Below are 23,516 nucleotides of genomic sequence, written 5' to 3'. Positions count from 1 at the left end.
TTTTACTGGACACAATGTACAGAACATTTTGTACAGTCCAATAAATGATAGGAGTACACACACAAAAAACATTGTTGACCATTTAGGCTTGAAAAAATAAACAACTAAATCACATATCTCAGAAATATTTTAAAGACGCACTACGCAGAAATCGCTCTGCCATTTCCTGGTGGCTAATATTCTAATAGTTCGCTTAATTTCAGTTTATGTGACAAAACAAGCAAGTATAGTGTAGAGAATCATTGTACCATCTAAACCGCTGTGAAATATATTTTCTATAACCAAAAATGTTGTATTTTCAGCTGATTGAAGCTGGTGTACAAAGCCAAAATTAAAAGACATAAAAACAAAACGTAAGAACGGGAAGTATAGAAATAGCGCACATAGAACAGATCTACCGCTTCTTAGACTTGCTTTCGATGAGAATGACAGATATATAACACACATTTCTATGTGAATTTGGTCAAGTCACTGAAAAAGTTATACGAACAAAAATATAAACGCAACATGCAACAATTTCAAAGAGTTTACTGCGTTACAGTTCATATAAGGAAATCAGTCAATTGAAATAAATTCATTAGGCCCTAATATATGGATTTCACATGACTGGGCATGGGTGCAGCCATGGGTGGGCCTTTGGAGGGCATAGGCCCACCCACTTGGCAGCCAGGCCCACCCACTGGGAAGCCAGGCCCAGCCAATCAGAATGAGATTGTCACCACAAAGGGCTTTATTACAGACAGAAATACTCCTCAGACCCCCCACCCCCCACAGGCTGGCGTGGTTACACGTGGTCTGCGGTTGTGAGGCCGGTTGGATGTCTTGCCAAATTCTCTAAAACAACGTTGGAGGCTTCTTATGGTAGAGAAATTAACATTCAACTCTATGCCAAAAGCTCTGGTGGACATTCCTGCAGTCAGCATGTCAATTGCACGCTCCCTCAAAACTTGAGACATCTGTGGCATTGTGTTGTGTGACAAAACTGCACATTTTAGAGTGGCCTTTTATTGTCCCCAGGACAAGGTGCACCTGTGTAATGTTCATGCTGTTTAATCAGATTCTTGATATGTCACACCTGTCAGGTGGATGGATTATCTTGGCAAAGGATAAATGCTCACTAACAGGGATGTAAACAAATTTGTGCACACAATTTGAGAGAAATAAGCTTTTTGTGCGTATGGAACATTTCTGGATTTTTTTTTTCATCTCATGAAACATGAGACCAACATGTTGCGTTTATATATTTTTTCAGTGTACATATTACAGCTTTAAATAATTATTTGTATGATAACTAGTATAAAATATATCGATAATTGTGCACATTATCCATCATTTTCACCCTTATCATTCATTTACAAAGTATACAGGACAAAAAAATCCATGACCCGTAAGTGCTTGCAGTGCCTTCAGAAAGTATTCATACCGCTTGATTATTTAACATTTTGTTGCGTTACAGCCCGAATTCAAAATGGATTTTTTTTACAAAAATATCTCGCCCATCTACACATAATAAACCATAATGACAAAGTAAAAACATGTTTTTAGAAATTGTTGCAAATGTATTGAAAATGAAATACAGAAGTATCTCATTTACATAAGTATTCACACCTGAGTCAATACTTTGTAGAAGCACCTTTGGCGTCGATTACAGCTTTGAGTCATCTTGAGTATGTCTGTATCAGCTTTGGGGATTTTCTTCCATTCTTCCTTGCAGATTTTCTCAAGCTCTGTTAAATTAGATGGGGAGCGGCGGTGAACAGCAATTTTCAAGTCTCTCCACAGATTTTCAATGGGATTCAAGTCTGGGCTTTGGCTGGGCCACTCAAGGTCTTCCACATTCTTGTTCTGAAGCCATTCCAGCGTTGCTTTGGCTGTATGCTTAGGGTCATTGTCCTGTTGGAACGTAAATCTTTGTCTCAGTCTATGGTCATTTGCACGCTGAAGCAGGTTCACATCAAGGATTTGCCTGTATTTGGTTCCATTCATTGTTCCCTCTATCCTTACCAGTCTCCCAGTACCTACCACTGAAAAGCATCCCCATAGCATGATGCTGCCACCACCATGCTTCACGGTAGGGATGGTGTTAGATGGGTGATGAGCTGTGCCTGGTTTTCTCCAGACATAGCGCTTTGCATTCAGACCCAAAAGTAAAATTTTTGTCTCATCAGACCACATCATCTTTTTCATGCTCTCAGTCTTTCACGTGCCTTTTTGCAAACTCCAGGTGTGCTGTCATGGGCCTTTTTCTCAAGAGTGGCTTCCATCTGGCCACTCTCCCAGATTGGGAAAATCTGCTTTACAGCACTTCACCAAACTCGGTCCTGGGGCACCCCCTGGGTGCACGTTTTGGTTTTTGCCAAACCAAGTCATCATCAAGCTTTGATTATTAGAATCAGCTGTGAAATGCTAGGGCAAAAAACAAAATGTGCAACCAAGGGGGTCCCAGGATCGAGTTTGTCCTTCTGGCAGGTTTTCCCATCTCAGCCAAGAAACTCTAATTCTGTCAGAGTGGTTGTAGCGGCTTTCTGTCTCTAAATACCCAATTAACCTACACTACACAGCCAAATATATTTGGATACCTGCTCATCGAACATCTCATTCCAAAATCATGGGCATTAATATGAAGTTGGTCCCCCCTTTGCTGCTATAACAGCCTCCACTCTTATGGGAAGGCTTTCCACTAGATGTTGGAACATTGTTGCAGGGACTTGCTTCCATTCAGCCACAAGAGCATTAATGAGGTCGGGCACTGATGTTGGGCGATTAGGCCTGGCTCGCAGTCGGCATTCCAATTCATCCCAAAGGTGTTTGATGGGGTTGAGGTCAGGGCTCGGGGCAGGCCAGTCAAGTTTTTCCACACCGATCTCGACTAACCATTTCTATATGGACCTCGCTTTGTGCACAGGGTTTCTTGCTGAAACAGGAAAGGGCCTTCCCCAAACTGTTGCCACAAAGTTGGAAGCACAGAATCGTCTAGAATGTCATTGTATGCTGTAGCGTTAAGATTTCCCTTCACTGGAACTAAGGGACCTAGCCCGAACCATGAAAAACAGCCCCAGACCATTATTCCTCCTCCACCAAACTTTACAGTTGGCACTATGCATTCGGGCAGGTAGCATTCTCCTGGCAACAGCCAAACCCAGATTCGATGGTATAACCGTTGTAGCTGCGTGTTTGGCCAGTCTGGGTGCAACAGCGTGTCCTTTGACAATCCCTAACTTTTTGTATCCGTTCTCGTGGAAATATGTATTTGACACAGAATCGGCTTGAAGGTCAGCAAGCTCATCTTCACAGCCGAGGTATTCCACGTCCTCAAGACTGCAAATGTAATGGTCCATCACCCACGATTCCTTTGATAAGTATTCGGCAACATCGGCAAAACAGGATTTAATTTCCTCCCAAAGCATGTTCATGTGCCGGGTAAACTCAGTGCGTAAAGACGCAGGCACAGTGGAAATTTCATCAGCAGTTTCATCAGCAGTGGAAATTGTTGTAGCTCCCCTTTTGACATTTTTCCAACTCTGTACTTCAGTTTCCGCACAAAAGCGACGAGAGCGTCTTTGCACTGCATGATGTTTGATTCAGGACCCTGCATCCTCTTGTTTGTCTCATTGTAGAGAGTGAATGCATCAGCCAGCTGTTCGCACAGTGGTCGATTGTGATCTTGCAAGAATTCCTTTATTTTTTCCTGCAGTTCTATAAAACGCACAAGCACTTGTCCACGTGACAACCAGTGTATCTCTGTGTGTAACAGCAGTGTTTGATGCGCTTCATCCTCACACAGCTGGGCAAACAGTCTCTTGTTAGTAGGGCGAGCCTTAATGAAGTTTACAACTTTAACAGTTGCCAACGTGTTACTAAGGTCTTCCAAAAGTGTTTTACTGGTCAATGCTTGGCGATGTAGCATGCAGTGGAAAATTGCGCACCCTGGGGCTTTTTCCTTAAATCGGCTGTTAAATCCCTTGTTTTTGCCCATCAACGCTGCAGCCCCATCAGTGCAGCATGCAACAATATTCTCATAAGGCAGATTGTTGGACGAGAGATACGAGTCCATAGCTATAAAAATTTGATTAGCTGCTCTCCAGAATTGTGCGGCTTTTTAGCCTTGGCAATTAATAGCGAACAATCAAATGATGCCTCCGTGGCTCTGTGTAAATCACTGCCTGCTCTTTCAAATGCTTTTCTGATGTCTGTGGATCTTTTTGATAGTGCCACCTGCTTCTTCCTCTCAAAAAAATCCTGACCTTCACCAATTGTCTCCTGGTGTTTTGTTTCCTGGTGTCGTTGCATTTTGCTTGGCTTCATGCTGTCATTAGCTAGCTTCTCGCCACAAATGACACATTCTGGCCGAGTCCTTCAATAAAACCGAAGTTAAGATAACTCTCGAGATATAGCCTTACTTTCTTTTTTGATGATGAGTCATCAGCACTTTTATGTTTCTTAGACATGTTGTTTTATTCATAAAATAGTGATGCTCTGACTGCAGGAAAAACGAGCTGATAGCTGAAACTGTTTGAGCGCGGGTCATTGACGTGCAAAAAATTTTTCCGGGGAATTATCGCTTTTAAGTTTCTCTGCCATTATTATTATTATTATTGTTTAGATTGGCCTTGGCATTGCAAGCATATGATTTTTAATAACATTTTACAATGTATTAATTTTACAATTAAATTATAGTGGAACATTTTATGCATGTTTGACCTCAAAGCAAATGAGATCACGCGCCCCCCCTGTGAACTCTAGCCCCAGGTTGGGAACCACTGCTCTAGCCGACGCTTGGCATTGCGCATGGTGATCTTAGGCTTGTTTGCGGCTGCTTGGCCACGGAAACCCATTTCATGAAGATCCCGATGAGCAGTTTGGAACCTGGTAGTGAGTGTTGCAACCGAGGACAAACAATTTTTATGCGCTACGTGCTTCAGCACTTGCCGGTCCCATTCTGTGAGCTTGTGTGGCCTACCACTTCGCGGCTGAGTCATTGTTGCTCCTAGACGTTTCCACTTCATAATAACAGCACTTACAGTTGACCAGGGCAGCTCTAGCAGGGAAGAAATTTTACGAACTGACTTCTTGGAAAGGTGGCATCGTATGAAGGTATATATCCTCCAAACACCAGCTTCGAGGGCATTATTTTAAAAACATTTTTAGATTTTAGTCATTTAGCAGACGCTCTTATCCAGAGCGACTTACAGTTAGTGAGTGCATACATACTTTCATACTAGCCCCCCGTGGGGAACGAACCCACAACCCTGGCGTTGCAAGCGCCATGCTCTACCAACTGAGCTACACGGGGCCATTATCACTTTTATACAACGGGTTTCCAACATATTCAAATAATGATTTACATATTTTCATTAAAAATGTTATTTTAATGAATTTATTCATACTATTTCATCCTTCCACAAGATACAGTCCTGACACAAATCTAGGGTTGCTAACCAAGCCGGCTAGTCATTCGTTCTATCGGTTCGGTTGCCAGAGAGGCAACCCAGTCGTTCAGTCTTTTTGTTCTGTATCTATGGACGCGACCCAACCGTTCATTCTAAATGTTCTATTGCCATACTGGCTGGCAACGTTCTTATCCCTCGCTAGCTAGCCAACTACGGATAACTTACAGTCACGTCAAACAGTGCAGCCAGAATAACAACAAAGTAGCTGCATTTGCATAAGCTGTTTTCTAGTGACATTTATTTGGATACATCCATAACAATGAGCTAATGAGGCGTGATTTCATCTGGCATAGAAAATGTGCTCTCTCCTCAGGACACTGTTGTTCAGAGGAGCTACCCAACAGCACAGCTAACACAATCACATCAAACTGAAGATGGAAAGACTGCAAACTAGCTGCACTTTGTTTCATTTAACCTGTTTTCTATTGATATTTATTTGTATATATCCATAAAAATGATGCAGATTCATGATTTCCACTGGCTGAGAAAAGCTGCCTGTCTGTCTCATCCCGACACGTTTATTACTACTATGCGACAGCTGGAGATCAAATTAGAATATTGAAACAATGTTGCAAATGTCGGAGGGACAGACAGCAAGGTTTATACAAATCTCCGCTGTTGAAAACTAAATGTTAGTCTAAAAGAAATGTGAGAATGTCTAAATGCTTTTTATAGTTGAGATCAAGTTAATAAATTGCCTGGCTGGGCTGACGAGACAGTGGATTGCGCAGTCAGATCGAACAGAGTAAATAGGCATTTTAACGTCATAGATTTAGCTGGTGGTAACTTGTGGAATAGACCCCGGCTGGAATGCGGTTTTAACCAATCAGCATTCAGGATTAGACCCACCCGTTGTATAATAAACAAATATTTGCATAACCAAAGAAATATAGAAACTGACTCCAACAGTGGTCATTGGGTTCTTGGTCACCTCACTGACCAAGGTCCTTCTTGCCCGGTTGCTCAGTTTGGTCGGATGGCCAGCTCTAGGCAGAGTCTGGTAGCTCCATATCTTTTCCATTTTCCAATGACGGACACCACTGTGCTCTTGGAAACTTTCAACACTCTAGAAATTGATTTATACCCTTCCCCAGATATATGCCTCATCACAATTCTATCTCTGAGATCTACAGACAGTTCCTTGGACTTCATGGTATAGTTTCTGCTCTGACATGCACTGTCAACAGTGGGACATTATAGAGACAGGTGTTTTCTTTCTAAATCATGTCCAAACAATTGAATTGGCCACAGGTGGACTCCAATCAAGTTGTAGTGACATCTCAAGGATGATCAAAGGAAATTGGATGCGTCATAGCAAAGGGGTGTGAATACTTATGTAAATGAGATATTTCTGTATTTCATTTTTAATAAGCAAATATTTCTAAAAAAATGTTTTCATTTTGTCATTAGGGGTTATTGTGTGTAGATGGATGACCATAACATCTATTAATCCATTTTGAATTCAGGTTGTAACAACAAATTGTCAATTAAGTCAAGGGGTATGAATACTTTCTAAAGGCACTGTACACACACACAAAGATAAGGTTTGTATCTGTAAACATGCTCACCTGCATCCTTTGCTTTGCTGAGAGTAGTGAATAAAGTATCTCTGACCTGAAAATGAGAGAGAGAGAGAAATAGTTTAGAATAAAATGGAACACAGTAAAGCATCACAGGGCAATAGTGCAGATCAATGGGATGGCAAGGCACTTGGGGCAGGGAGGATCAGACTTGTCACGGTGACATCCACGTGAACACACATACAGGTGACCAGGGTAGTGTTTGCATTATGTAACAGTGTTTAGAGCGAGGGAGACAAGTTTGTGTCTCTGTTCTTTTTTTGGCTGATCAAGGGGCCATGGGGCCACGATGTGCCTGAACCTCCAGTGTAATGTAAACATACGGAACACAAGCATATTATATTGCAGGGCTCTATAAAAGAGCCTGTAGCCTGTGTTGGGTAAACACTCCCGATAAGGATGACGACGTGGTGTCATGGTGACCAAGTCCCTGATGAGGGCGTTGAGCAAACAATATTCTACTGCCTGTGTGTTTGGCTGTTGCTGGCCAGCCCCAGCGGCTCTCCCTCTGACAGCAGGTGAGGGAGACAGAGATCTGAGGGGAACCAGAACCAGCTGTGCACAACAAAGGACTTGGGCCCGGCTCTGAGGTGCTGAGTTTATTTGTGTAGCCAATTAACCATAGTTTAACAAAGCTATTAAAAGACATACAGAGAAAGATGAGATGTTTATACAGTGGGGGAAAAAAGTATTCAGCCACCAATTGTGCAAGTTCTCCCACTTAAAAAGATGAGAGAGGCCTGTAATTTTCATCATAGGTACATGTCAACTATGACAGACAAATTGAGAAGAAAAAAATCCAGAAAATCACATTGTAGGATTTTTTATGAATTTATTTGCAAATTATGGCGGAAAATAAGTATTTGGTCACCTACAAACAAGCAAGATTTCTGGCTCTCACAGACCTGTAACTTCTTCTTTAAGAGGCTCCTCTGTCCTCCACTCGTTACCTGTATAAATGGCACCTGTTTGAACTTGTTATCAGTATAAAAGACACCTGTCCACAACCTCAAACAGTCACACTCCAAACTCCACTATGGCCAAGACCAAAGAGCTGTCAAAGGACACCAGAAACAAAATTGTAGACCTGCACCAGGCTGGGAAGACTGAATCTGCAATAGGTAAGCAGCTTGGTTTGAAGAAATCAACTGTGGGAGCAATTATTAGGAAATGGAAGACATACAAGACCACTGATAATCTCCCTCGATCTGGGGCTCCACGCAAGATCTCACCCCGTGGGGTCAAAATGATCACAAGAACGGTGAGCAAAAATCCCAGAACCACACGGGGGGACCTAGTGAATGACCTGCAGAGAGCTGGGACCAAAGTAACAAAGCCTACCATCAGTAACACACTACGCCGCCAGGGACTCAAATCCTGCAGTGCCAGACGTGTCCCCCTGCTTAAGCCAGTACATGTCCAGGCCTGTCTGAAGTTTGCTAGAGTGCATTTGGATGATCCAGAAGAGGATTGGGAGAATGTCAGATGAAACCAAAATATAACTTTTTGGTAAAAACTCAACTCGTCGTGTTTGGAGGACAAAGAATGCTGAGTTGCATCCAAAGAACACCATACCTACTGTGAAGCATGGGGGTGGAAACATCATGCTTTGGGGCTGTTTTTCTGCAAAGGGACCAGGACGACTGATCCGTGTAAAGGAAAGAATGAATGGGGCCATGTATCGTGAGATTTTTAGTGAAAACCTCCTTCCATCAGCAAGGGCATTGAAGATGAAACGTGGCTGGGTCTTTCAGCATGACAATGATCCCAAACACACCGCCCGGGCAACGAAGGAGTGGCTTCGTAAGAAGCATTTCAAGGTCCTGGAGTGGCCTAGCCAGTCTCCAGATCTCAACCCCATAGAAAAGCTTTGGAGGGAGTTGAAAGTCTGTGTTGCCCAGCGACAGTCCCAAAACATCACTGCTCTAGAGGAGATCTGCATGGAGGAATGGGCCAAAATACCAGCAACAGTGTGTGAAAACCTTGTGAAGACTTTCAGAAAACGTTTGACCTGTGTCATTGCCAACAAAGGGTATATAACAAAGTATTGAGAAACTTTTGTTATTGACCAAATACTTATTTTCCACCATAATTTGCAAATAAATTCATTAAAAATCCTACAATGTGATTTTCTGGATTTTTTCCCCTCATTTTGTCTGTCATAGTTGACGTGTACCTATGATGAAAATTACAGGCCTCTCTCATCTTTTTAAGTGGGAGAACTTGCACAATTGGTGGCTGACTAAATACTTTTTTCCCCCACTGTAGCTGCTGCCGTGACAAAGGTGCCGAGAACTAGTGTTTCAAAATAGAGGGAGGGATGGAGGGAAAGAGAAGGGAAACGGGATACCTAGTCAGTCACACACCTGAATGCATTCAACTGAAATGTGTCTTCCGCATTTAACACAACCCCTCTGAATCAGAGAGGTGCAGGAGAGGGACACTAGGAGAGTGCGCGAACATTGTAGCCTCATTATCATTGCTCAACATCCCCATCTAGTGGTGTGATAACCTACATATTCTAATGTTCTACCTCAAGACACAGCAGATCATACCAGCAAGCATCACCCAGGAAGATTAAACAAGACTGTACCTTCTGTTCCTGGATGTCTCCTCTCCCCTTGGAACTGCCATTGAGCAGGCCACTGTGGGAGCCTGAGGCTTTTCTGGATAGGACGGCCCGATCAGGCTGATCACGGTTGGTAGAGGAGCGGTCTAGGCGGGGTTGGGCTGAAAGGTGGTTGGTGCTCTCAGCCTCTGAGTCTGTGCTGGAGGAGGAGCTACTCATGGTCACCTCTGGCTCCTCCACTCGGCCCCGTCCCACAGAAGACACACTCACGCTCAGGTCAGACGTCCCAGAGTCCAGCCGTTTCCGTGACAGCAGCCCCGCGCTGTCAGAGGTCTCAGAGCCTAAAGGGGCTGGTGGTCCCACGCTGGAGTCTGACGTGCCAGAGTCCAGTCTCGGTCTGATGCGGGACTCGGAAGCCCCAGAGTCCAATCTGCCTCTGTGGACTGAACACTGGCTTCTGTCTGATGCTCCCGAGTCCACCCTGGTCCTGAAGGCTGAGCCCAGACCCAGGCTCTTTTCTGACGCTCCTGAGTCCACCCTGGTCCGGAAGGCTGAGCCCAGACCCAGGCTCTTTTCTGACGCTCCTGAGTCCACCCTGGTCCGGAAGGCTGAGCCCAGACCTAGGCTCTTTTCTGACGCTCCTGAGTCCACCCTGGTCCGGAAGGCTGAGCCCAGACCTAGGCTCTTCTCTGAGGCTCCAGAGTCCAGACGAGGCCTGGAGGCCTGGCTGCGGTCCGAGGCTGTCGAGTCAGAGCGCTGGCTGTGGGACAGGACCACGTCCAGCTCTGATGATGTCACAGGGTCCCAGATCTTTGGGCGGGTCAGCAGAGGCCCCGAGACCTCCTCCCTCACCAGGGGGTCCAGAACCAGAACCATGCCTGAGTTGGAGCCTACGGAACACAACCACCACAATACAGTGAGTGGAACACAGTGGAACATACCCATGATTATATCTAGTATAGTGCAGAGGAACACCATGGAAATACAACTCTGCTCTGTACAATTCTCTGACCGAACATAAAAAATATGGAATGTGGGGTCACGTGAGCGGTTGGTTGCTGGAGAACTTGTGGACTGCTGATGGATATGAAAGGTTTCTGCAGACGCCAAATCCCCAAGAGCACAGAGGGAGAGACGTGTGAGCGTCACTGGGGAAACGAGAGGGGTCACGTGGAGACATAAGGGATTGTAGGCATTTCCTTCAGGCCTGACTCAATTCCTGGACCAGATGTCTACGTGTGTGTGTGTGTGTATGTGTATGTGAGAGAGAAAGCGCCATAACAGTAGGTGGTAACCGAGCAGTAGGAAGTGTAGGGGGAAGTGGGGGTGAAATAGAGACTAGGACAAGTACTTCCCCTCCCCCGGTCCGTATCCAACCTCCTTCATTCCTCCTCCTCTCATCAGGAAACCACACTCCAAACAACGCTGCAATGCCCACATCCTCCCCCTCCTAGAGCCAGAGTCTCTCGCCCCATCTCTCACTCTCCCTCTCTCAATCTACCCCTCACCCTGTGGTGCTCACTGCTCAGTGCCTAACTCTGGGGGCTGTACAGGGAGAGACACATCATTGTATGATAACACATCTCTGCATACCCTAGTTATGTGTCCTATTCAAACAGAGTTCACAAAGCGTGCAGGTCTGTCATTTACAAACCAAATCAGTGTGGGAAAGCACCATTCTGGTTTAAGACAGCCACAGCCTCAGCAGCCTTTTCAAGTCCCTCTGAAGGCCTCTCAGAGCCAGGGGCAGGATGAAGTTCACTTGATTAGTTGATGAAATAGTTATAGACTGTGTATTATATGCATTCACTTCGAAAATCACAACATGGCTGCCTTTCTCACACGAGGCCCTATAAAATAGACCACGTGATCTAATGAAGGCCCCAGTCAACTCCAATTAAAAGATAACTATAGTTAAAGGGATGATGTTTGTACATCATTGTGTCCAGTCCATTGTGCCCTGTTGTGAGGGTTTCTGGGAAAACCCCTACTACTCTTGGATAATGAGAGGATGGTTTTAAATAACCACACTAGTGAATAATGCAGAGAGCCCCCCCTCCCCTAACCCTTCTTAACGAACACAAAAAACTAAATAGCAACAACAACAAAAGCGGTCTTTTCAGTGTCAAGTTCAAATTTGAGGAGTCTGGCTCCCTGTCACTCAAAGTGGCTCAGTGGAATGTGCTCTGTCTCTCAAACGGGTAATTTCCTAAATCACAGCCTTGTCACCAACACTGTGGACTGTGAGCATGTATACGTGTGCAAGACATGCAGCTGTATATTTAAGCATGAGAGTGTGTGTGTATGAAAAGGGAGAGAGGTGTGTGTGTGTGAAAAGGGAGAGAGAGGTGTGTGTGAAAAGGGAGAGAGTGGTGTGTGTGTGTGTGTGTGTGGCAGCCAGTGTGCCATAGTACACCCCTAATCTTCAAAGTTTAGTCCTCTCTTTCTAGCCACTTCTCTCCTTCTCTGTTAAAAAGGACATCTCACCCCCCTTGCCACTGGCCAAACCCACCCCACCCTATCCTGTCTGTTCCCAGCCACTAACTTCCTGTGTCTTTGTGTATCGGCGTCCATTTCAAACAGCTCCTACCCTCAATCCCTCTGCTCTGTGGAGGTCTGCTCCTGCCGGCTGCTAGCCCTGATTTCACCCCGGACCAAATTGCAGGGCGAGGGCAGAGCAGGGAGCTTCTGGTCCATGTCAAGAAAGGATTCTGTTCTAGTTCTGGTATGTGCTTTAAATAGCAGAGGTATCACTAGGCTGTGGGTTCCTCCTTGAACAGGTGATATTCCTGTTCCGTCTCATAACCCCACTACTACCAGACGCTGGCTGATGAGTGGGGTGCTGAGGTCCAAGGGCAGGCCAGACCACACGGGGTGCGTCCCAAATGGCACCCTATTCTCATAGCCTCATATGGCTCTAGTCAAAAGTAGTACACAATATATGCAATAGGGTGCTATTTGGGATACACACCATGATTTAATTATGATCAAAGGACCCAGCCAGGGACCAGCCAGGTTCAGGACAACATTGAGGTGGATGCCCCGATAAGAAAAAGACTGACCTTTCAGCAACAACAACAAAAACATATTAGAGGCGGGTATATTTGTTCAACAAATACTTACTCACTTTAGATTCAGGCATTCAAATCTGTATGGCCGTAAACAAATTCTCTATTCTACTGCATGCTTCTTTCAGCTATTCTTCTCTCCTATATCTTGCTCTTTCACTCTAGCCCTTTACCGGTCCTTTCTCATTTAAACATTTGAATTAAATCACTTTGGGAGTGGGTGTACAAGTCAAAAGGTCATGGATGAAGATAGCACACCTATAGTAAAGCATTCACTGTGTTTGTTAACAGTGGTTAATGAAATGACTCACACCCAAAACCAGAGTGTTAGTCCCATGACTGTGGTGCCTCTAACCTGAAAATAAAGAGGAGGAGCTAAACAAAATCTAAACCAATGTGACCGACCGCCTCAGCTCCACTCCCCTCCCCTTCCCTCCCCTCCCCTACAGCAGAATGGCTCTATTGGCTGGCTATTTTCACTAGCAGGCCAGAGGAAATTGCATCTAAGTGCATATGTGTGGAAATACCGGCAATATTTGAATCAATGTTATGTTTAAGTATAATTGCCTATCCAAACTTGACCCTTAAGCTAATGCAAACATGATCATAAAAGCATGCCATATATAAAACAGAGATTTAAATGGCAGGAAGCAAATAAACTGTGTGTCTGAGTGTGCCTGTGTGTGTGTGTGTGTGTGTGTGTGTGTGTGTGTGTGTGCGTGTGTGTGTGCGTGTGTGTGTGCGTGTGTGTGTGCGTGTGTGTGTGTTGGACCTATGGACTGGCTTAGTGGAAAGGAACAGTCAACCACTCATTCAGATGGTCTTTGACATTTCTCACCTGTCCTCTGCAGCTCTCTGCCCTGCTGCGTCTGGTGGCTGCGCAGCTCCCGGATCTGTGACTTGATTCTCTCTCGCTCGCCAAGGCTCTCGCTCTCTGTGTCCTGCAGAAACAACACAGTAAATCAGAGACACTCTGTGCTTTTCAATTTTTCGCATCAATGCAAAGACAATGGAGTTGAGACGAGGGCATTCAGTTCTTCTCACATGCAGTATGACAAAGATAGAACACAGTCAGTCAGTCAGCCCCAGCCCAGCTACACCATTGAGCTGAACCCCACCCATCCCATCCCTCTCAGTGGTCTGATCAGAAGATAAGTAGAACCATCAGGTGCACAAAGTCCTCAGTCTGTATGGGGCAATCAGAACAGTGTTGTGTGTGATGTCAGGGTCAAACGCTCCTCAAAGAGAGAGGCCATGATGAGGCCCTGCCTATGGCTGAGATGATAAGACAGTTGTTGGCTGACTCCACCCTGTCCCTGCTCACCCTGGGAGAGACACAGCACAACACACCCTGAGAGCCAGGCAGGTAAATCAACCAACCATCCCATAATACTTTGAAGCTGGATTCTACACCAAGGGAGTTAGTGACCCAGCTGTATGGACATGACATGAAGTGTGCTGGGTTGGGTTAGCATCTGCCTGACCGCTCTGACCCCTCACTCCTCCACCTTGGGCTGCTGTGTTAGTAACGTCTGGTCCTCAGTACAGCCAGCCCAGACAGGAGGAACACACGGGGTCTCATTCATAATCTGCCATGATAGAGGAAAGACACAGTAGGAGGGAGACTGTAGAATAGAGAGCACAGCGTTTTGGCATATGGAGAGGAAATGGGAGGTCGAGACAGAGGGAGAGAGAAAGGGAGAGATGTAGAGGCTGCCACTGCTGTAGGCCCCTGCTGCCTGACCTTGAGAGACTCTCCAGGAGGAGCAGCTGTAGAAACAGGCCAACACATACACACACGCACGGACGCACACACGACCAGACACTTTTCCTCCTACACACGACCACACACTCTCCCTCCTACACACAACCACACACTTTCCCTCCTACACACCACCAGACACTTTTCCTCCTACACACGACCACACACTATCCCTCCTACACACGACCATACACTTTCCCTCCTACACACTACCACACACTTTCCCTCCTACACACTACCACACACTCTCCCTCCTACACACTACCACACACTCTCCCTCCTACACACTACCACACACTCTCCCTCCTACACACTACCACACTCTCCCTCCTACACACTACCACACACTTTCCCTCCTACACACTACCAGACACTTTCCCTCCTACACACTACCACACACTGTCCCTCCTACACACTACCACACACTCTCCCTCCTACACACTACCACACACTCTCCCTCCTACACACTACCACACACTCTCCCTCCTACACACTACCACACACTCTCCCTCCTACACATAACCACACACTCTCCCTCCTACACACGACCACAAACTCTCCCTCCTACACACTACCACACACTCTCCCTCCTACACACGACCACACACTCTCCCTCCTACACACTACCACACACTCTCCCTCCTACACAGTACCACACACTCTCCCTCCTACACACGACCACACACTCTCCCTCCTACACACGACCACACACTCTCCCTCCTACACACGACCACACACTCTCCCTCCTACACACGACCACACACTCTCCCTCCTATACACTACCACACACTCACCCTCCTACACACGACCACACTTTCCCTCCTACACATGACCACACACTCTCCCTCCTACACACTACCACACTCTCCCTCCTACACACGACCACACACTCTCCCTCCTACACACGACCACACACTCTCCCTCCTACACACGACCACACACTTTCCCTCCTACACACGACCACACACTTTCCCTCCTACACACGACCACACACTTTCCCTCCTACACATGCACACACTCTCCCTCCAGTTCACCCCAAACCTCTCCACTAAAGTGCATCTCTGGTATTGTGTGGAAAAGGATTGGGTGGTTTTATGGGCTTTCTACACACGCTTATTTAGAAATAACTTCACAGTAAGTAATTTCTTTATAACCATAAGGTATTTGGCATAATGCATCCAGGAATAGTAAAACCAGAGCTGTGTCTGGTTCACTGGTCTATAAACGGGTGTCATGAGAAATACTCTGCCCTGAAACTACATCATGTTTGTGCCAGAATTACAGCAGAGTGCCACTACTAATACATGTCTACCTAGTGTAACGAAGCACACACACAGAGGTGGTGGTGGTTATGGAGGGACACACGTGAATTACAAGACACAGGCCTGGAGCATATTTGATTCAAATCCACCACCATCTTTAAACTCTTCAAATCTGGGACACACAAACATGGCACATTTGCTTAATGTGTGTTATCCTGGGGCTGATAAAGGTGTCAGAAGTTTGAGGAGGTTAAAAATCACCTTGTGAATAGAGTAAATCAAATCAGGCTGTGATCAGAGGGAGGTGAGAGAGTGTCAGGTGAGAGAGTGAACAAACACACAGCCTGGTACCACACAAACACACCTGAGGGAGGGAGGGAGGGAAAAGGAGAGAGCTTAATCACTCGTTAGCCTGTCTGACGAGCCAGGACCAGACTGTGACTTTAGCTAAATAAATAAAATAGAAATCACCCCAAACCTGAATAGCTAATCCAGAGAAAATAACATAGAGAGAAACTGTAGAAGAATGAGAGAAGTTGCTTTAAAATATTCTCTCCCTGAGGAAGGTTCTTCATTCAAAGAAGCGGAGGAGAGATAATGACGTTTGAGCTGGAAATAACCCCCCCCTTTCCTCTCATCTACCCCTCCCCTCAGCTGCCACGACCAGGAGACAGACACCCAGACAGTGATCATTTCACAGCTCCCCATATACCACAGGGAACATACTTCTCACAGAGACAGAAAGAAGGAAAAAAATTGATAGTGGTGTATGAGAGAGAAAAAGAGAGAGCAGGGGTGTATTCATTAGTCGCAGATCTTTGCAAAATGTTTGGTCTGTTGCAAAACGTTTTGCAAAGGAAACAGTTTACACCAAACAGAACACTTTTTGAGTTTCTATTGGACAAAAACAGGTACGTCCCTCCCCGTTTCGTTCCATTTTAAATCTGTTTGCTTCTGTTAGCAAACGGTAAATGGTTTCCGTTGCAAAACATTTAGCAACAGACCAAACATTTTGCAATGGTCTGCAACTAATGAATACACCCCAGATAATCCCATCCCAGGACCTGTTGCCAATCCCACGCTGTCATTACTGGCCTCTGGTCTCTGGCCCAGGCTGACAGTGCAGACCTGACAGAGTGGAACCAAGGCAGAGGCAGTCCCACTCCAGCGCCCTGGCCTCATCAGCTCTTAGGCCTCAGAGTCTGAGCTGGGCTCCTCTCATGTGTGGCTCGTGGCCTCACCATACGGGTTCAGGAGGCTGTTTGTGTCTGTCAGGGTTGTAATTGTGAAAGCGCTGGCCCAAAAACACACAAAAATGCCAACTGTCCTCTGGCCTGATCACAGCCAAGGTGTGGGCCATCTGGACTCCTCTGAACCCTCAGAGCCACAGAAACAACAATGAAGCAGAGCCGACAAGCACGGAGCAAAATCAGACTACTACGGATTACTGCACCACCCAGAGTAGAGCAGAGAAGAGGCAGCTCAACTAAACCAGGGATTACTGCAGCTACCTGGGTTAGAATGGACACATTTTCCATGGAAGCAGAATCCATTATTGTGCAGATGAGGTCAGAATGCGATGAGGTCAGGCTCTCCTCTCCATGGCTGTCTGAGGGAAGTCTGACAGGGTCCTTTTCCATGACTGAATGGCAAAGCCTGAGGAACCACATACACTCGGCCGACCTCCAGTAAGTGAAATACATTAGCAGGACTGAAGTAGAAATCAATCATTTCTGCATCACACACACACAACCTGGACAAGAGACAACCCACAGAGAATTCACCCATAAGCCTCATTCCCGTTTTTCAATTACCCACACATCATTCAAAGTCCAGTTAAAGCCGTTTCTCCCTCTCTCCATCCAACTCTCAATTTTTGCCATCCATCTCCCTTTCGTGACGGTTTCTTTTCCCTTTCTCCATCTTCCATCCTCTCACTACAGCAGATCTTTCTTCCCATTATACCTGTCATCATAAACTGCTCATCTCAGTTTGTTACAGGTTTATGATCATATCAGATTAGTGAACAAACACTGTCTCTGCCCCCAGTCTGGTCTACCTCACCTGCTCCATACAACACACACCTGGCCACGAAGACAGATCTGACACATAACCATTTGTAAAGTTGCACAATGTACAACAATTACACACCTGTATGCTATTAACTATGGATTTCTGAAACCAATTGATAGAAGTTCTAAATGACTGCCCAATTATCAAAAAGGCAGGTCCTCAGGTCTCAGCGCAATGAGAAACAAGAAGAAACATGGATGAATTGTGTAAAGAGAAATAGATGGAATTTGATAAGGAAGAAAAAAGTCTGAAAAAAGGACAGGTATTCAAAGAGGACAACTAGGTCCGTGAGAGTGGAAGAACTAGAATGTGTCATTTACCTTCTTCCCCTGGCTCTGCTGCCTGTCTGTCCTCTCTCGCTCTCTCTCTCTCTCTCTCTGCGCTCACTCTAGTAGGGAGGACGTCCTCTACCTCTCCACTCCCTCAGTCACCACACACACTCCTACACACCCACCAACAGGCCACTCCCTCCACTTCCCCTCCCTCCCCATCTGTCTCCACAGGGCTCCTTCTAAGCCTCCTTCTCCCTCCCTCTCTCCTTCCTCTCTATATCGCGATCCTTAAGACGTCCGCATACATTGAAAAATGGCATGGTTGTTTGTCCCCCTTGGGCCACCGTAGCAACAACATAGCCAGTAACACTTCCTCACAATAGTCAGAATTTAGCTATTCCTCCTGACAGAGCTGGTGTAACTGAGTCAGGTTTGTAGGCCTCCTTGCTCGCACACGCTTTTACAGTTCTGCCCACACATTTTCTATAGGATTGGGGTCAGGGCTTTGTGATGGCCACTCCAATACCTTTACTTTGTTGTCCTTAAGCCATTTTGCCACGTTGGAAGTATGCTTGGGGTCATTGTCCATTTGGAAGACCCATTTGCGACCAAGCTTTAACTTCCTGACTGATGTCTTGAGATGTTGCTTCAATATATCCACATCATTTTCCTTCCTCATGATGCAATCTATTTTGTGAAGTGCACCAGTCCCTCCTGCAGCAAAGCACCCCCACAGCATGATGCTGCCACCCCCGTGCTTCACGGTTGGAATGGTGTTCTTCGGCTTGCAAGTTACCCCCTTTTTCCTCCAAACATAACAATGGTCATTATGGCCAAACAGTTCTATTTTTGTTTCATCAGACCAGACCAGACCAAAAGTACGATCTTTGTCCCCATGTGCAGTTGCAAACCGTAGTCTGGCTTTTTTATGGCGGTTTTGGAGCAGTGGCTTCTTCCTTTCTGAGCGGCCTTTCAGGTTATGTCGATATAGGACTCGTTTTACTGTGGATATAGATACTTTTGTACCTATTTCCTCCAGCATCTTCACAAGGTCCTTTGCTGTTGTTCTGGGATTGATTTGCATTTTTCGCACCAAAGTACGTTAATCTCTAGGAGACAGCACGCGTCTCCTTCCTGAGCGGTATGACGGCTGCGTGGTCCCATGGTGTTTATACTTGCGTACTATTGTTTGTACAGATGAACGTGGTACCTTCAGGCGTTTGGAAATTGCTCCCAAGGATGAACCAGACTTGTGGAGGTCTACCATTTTTTTCTGAGGTCTTGGCTGATTTCTTTTGATTTTCCCATGATGTCAAGCAAAGAGGCACTGAGTTTGAAGGTAGGCCTTGAAATGAATCCACAGGTACACCTCCAATTGACTCAAATGATGTCAATTAGCCTATCAGAAGCTTCTAAAGCCATGACATCATTTCCTGGAATTTTCCAAGCTGTTTAAAGGCACAATCAACTTAGTGTATGTAAACTTCTGACCCACTGGAATTGAGATACAGTGAATTATAAGTGAAATAATCTGTCTAAACAATTGTTGGAAAAATTACTTGTGTCATGCGCAAAGTAGATGTCCTAACCGACTTGCCAAAACTATAGTTTGTTAACAAGACATTTGTGGAGTGGTTGAAAAACAAGTTTTAATGACTCCAACCTAAGTGTATGTAAACTTCCGACTTCAACTGTAATATATATATATACATATACATACATACATACATACACTACCGTTCAAAAGTTTGGGGTCACTTAGAAATGTCCTTGTTTTCGAAAGAAAATAAATTATTTTGTCCATTAAAATAACATCAAATTGATCAGAAATACAGTGTAGACATTTTTTTGTTGTTGTATTTTACTCCCTTTTTCGTGGTATCTAATTGGTAGTTACAGTTTTGTCCCATCGCTGCAACTCCCATACGGACACGGGAAAGGCGAAGGTCGAGAGTCGTGCGTCCTCCGAAACACAACCCAACCGAGCCGCATTGTTTCTTGACACAGTGCCCACTTAACCCGGAAGCCAGCCGCACCAATGTGTCGGAGGAAACGCCGTACACCTGGCGACCGAGTCAGCGTGCACTGCGCCCGGCCCGCCACAGGAGTCGCTAGTGCGCGATGGGACAAGAACATCCCTGCCGGCCAAACCCTCCCCTACCCTGGACGAAAATGATGCGTCGCCCCATGGGTCTCCTGGTCGCGGCCGGTTGCGACAGAGCCTGGACTCGAACCAGGATCTCTAGTGGCACAGCTAGCACTGCAATGCAGTGCCTTAGACCACTGCGCCACCTGGGAGGCCCCAGTGTAGACATTGTTAATGTTGTAAATGGCTATTGTAGCTGGAAACTGCTGATTTTTTATGGATTATCTACATAGGCGTACAGAGGCCCATTATCAGCAACCATCAGTCCTGTGTTCCAATGGCACGTTGTGTTTGCTAATCCAAGTTTATAATTTTAAAAGGCTAATTGATTATTAGAAAACCCTTTTGCAATTATGTTAGCACAGCTGAAAGCTGTTGTGCTGATTAAAGAAGAAATAAAACTAGCCTTCTTGAGACTAGTTGAGTATCTGGAGCATCAGCAATTGTGGGTTCGATTACAGGCTCAAAATGACCAGAAACAAATAACTTTCTTCTGAAACTCGTCAGTCTATTCTTGTTCTGAGAAATGAAGGCTATTCCATGCGAGAAATTGCCAAGAAACTGAAGATCTCGTACAACGCTGTGTACTACTCCCTTCGCAGAACAGCGCAAACTGGCTCTAACCAGAATAGAAAGAGGAGTGGGTGGCCCCGGTGCACAACTGAGCGAGAGGACAAATACATTAGAGTGTCTAGTTTGAGAAACAGGCGCCTCACAGGTCCTCAACCAGCAGCTTCATTAAATAGTACCCGCAAAACACCAGTCTCAACGTCAACAGTGAAGAGGCGACTCTGGGATGCTAAGAAAAAGCAATATCTCAGACTGCCCATCTTAATCTTTTCTTTTTATTAGCCAGTCTGAGATATGGCTTTTCTCGCATGGAATAGCCTTCATTTCTCAGAACAAGAATAGACTGACGAGCTTCAGAAGAAAGTTATTTGTTTCTGGGCATTTTGAGCCTTTAATCGTTTCCAGCTACAATAGCCATTTACAACATTAACAATGTCTACACTGTATTTCTGATCAATTTGATGTTATTTTAATGGAAAAAAACAAGGACATTTCTAAGTGACCCCAAACTTGAACGGTAGTATATATATATACACACACACACACACACACACACACACACACACACACACACACACACACACACGTATGTATGTATGAACTATAGACCATTATCTGGGGTCTCCATCTGCCAGGGGACAATTGAGCGCGGCTCAAAGAGACCCGCTCCTGTGATGTGTGGAAGGAGCCCTGCTGCCAGTTGCTGCTGTTGTTGTTGGCCACAGCCCCATTACAGACAGAGCAGACTGACTCAAGACAGACTCCAATTCGCATACCGCCCCAACAGATCCACAGATGACGCAATCTCAATCGCACTCCACACTGCCCTTTCCCACCTGGACAAAACACCTATGTGAGAATGCTGTTCATTGACTACAGCACAGCGTTCAACACCATAGTGCCAACAAAGCTCATCACTAAGCTAAGGACCCTGGGACTTAACACCTCCCTCTGCAACTGGATCCTGGACTTCCTGACGGGCCGCCCCCAGGTGGTAAGTGTAGGCAACAATACATCTGCCTCGCTGTTCCTCAACACGGGGGCCCCTCAGGGGTGCGTGCTTAGGCTCCTCCTGTACTCCCTGTTCACCCATGACCGCGTGGCCAAGCACAACAGTGGTAGGCCTGATTACCGATAACGATGAGACAGCCTATAGGGAGGAGGTCAGAGACCTGGCAGTGTGGTGCCAGGACAACAACCTCTCCCTCAATGTGAGCAAGACAAAGGAATGATCGTGGACTACAGGAAAAGGAGGGTCGAACACGCCCCCATTCACATCGACAGGGCTGTAGTGGAGTGGGTAGAGAGTTTCAAGTTCCTTGGTGTCCACATCACTAAGGACCTATCATGGTCCAAACACATCAAGACAGTCGTGAAGAGGGCATGACATCACCTTTTCCCCCTCAAGACACTGAAAAGATTTGGCATGGGTCCCCAGATCCTCAAAAAGTTCTACAGCTGTACCAGAGAGCATCCTGACCGGTTGCATCACCGCCTGGTACAGCAACTGCTTGGCATCCAACCATAAGGCGCTAAAGAGGGTAGTTTGTATGGCCCAGTACATCACTGGGGATAAGCTTCCTGCCATCCAGGACCTATATACTAGGCGGTGTCAGAGGAAGGCCCAAAGAATTGTCAAAGACTCCAGTCACCCAAGTCATAGGCTGTTCTCTCTGCGACTGCACGGCAAATGGTACCGGAGCGCCAAGTCTAGGTCCAAAAGGCTCCTTAACAGCTTCTACCCCCAAGTCATAAGACTATTTACATTGGGGGGGGGGGGATCGATGCGCAGTTTCTCTAGAGATAAATCAGATCAAGCCCGAACTGTGCGATGTAGTTGGGAGTTGTAGTTTCCAACAGGCCAATATTTTAAATAGTTTAGCGCAGAAACCATGGTAATTACCTACAATGACCATAATCCAAGTATGCCTTTTTTACTTTGAAGAACTACAAAATAGTGATTTTGTCAGACAGCATAGGCAGAGATGAGATGATGACTTTGAATGAAATAATAAAGTCATCACATAAAATAAATGTAATATACAAAACAACTGAAATATTTTATTAAAGTAAAGTAATGTGAATAAATGATGGTTAATAAGTGATAAGCAGTAATGGCCAGTCATCATGGGACTTTTATTAGCCTAATTGTTTTATTCTGGGTTGTTACAGCATTCAACCCACATAATGCATAGTGCATTTGTCAATTTACTTGATCAAAACCATGATTATTTTTTTAGAATCAAACCAAAATCCAAAGAACCTAAAAGAAGCACTAATCACTCAGCACTACTATAGTTTAAAAAGTATTTGTTTTTGCGGACTGTAGTGTTTTTTTTGCGGACATTACTATAGTATTTACAACAGTGCTTTTTTTGCTGATAATACTGTAGTATTTTCTATAGTATTCTATAGTATACTACAACATTCTATAGTAAGTACTACACATGATCGAGGGATACTACAGTTTGTAGTATAGTATTCTAGAGTACACTACAGTTTGCTATAGAATTCTATAGTAAGTACTGTAGTATTATATAGTAAACTGTAGCATTTTTTCATGTGGGTACATCATTCTGGCTGAGCATATAACCCCCATCACCTTCATCAACCCAATTCCTACAGGAATGACGGCATACAATAGGAATTTACTTTGTTTCCCCAACAGAGATCCTGTCTTTAGAAAACAGTGCATTCATCAGGGAGTGCAGACAAACTGATCAAGCAACAGTGATAAGATAGCATCTGGCCCCAGGCAAGCAGT

General features: G+C 45.4%; 1 protein-coding gene across 4 annotated transcripts in view; it reads right to left on the bottom strand.

The window, feature by feature from the left end:
• Window positions 1-23,516, bottom strand: part of LOC311141655 (smoothelin-like) — a 103,117-nt gene that overhangs the window by 30,522 nt on the left and 49,079 nt on the right. For all 4 annotated transcript variants that reach the window (XM_084177058.1, XM_084177056.1, XM_084177055.1 and 1 more), the window contains exons 6-8: window positions 13,506-13,608; window positions 9,624-10,489; window positions 7,019-7,064 (exon numbers count right to left, since the gene is read on the bottom strand). In XM_084177058.1, the coding sequence (XP_084033184.1) occupies window positions 7,019-7,064; window positions 9,624-10,489; window positions 13,506-13,608 (1,015 nt within the window). The remainder of the gene's footprint in view (window positions 1-7,018; window positions 7,065-9,623; window positions 10,490-13,505; window positions 13,609-23,516) is intronic.

This window comes from Coregonus lavaretus (assembly GCF_964263955.1).
Source record: "Coregonus lavaretus genome assembly, chromosome: 14".
NCBI lineage: Eukaryota > Metazoa > Chordata > Actinopteri > Salmoniformes > Salmonidae > Coregonus > Coregonus lavaretus.
The sequence above is the reverse complement of the archived record's forward strand: the minus strand, read 5'-3'. Positions and strand labels throughout refer to the sequence as shown.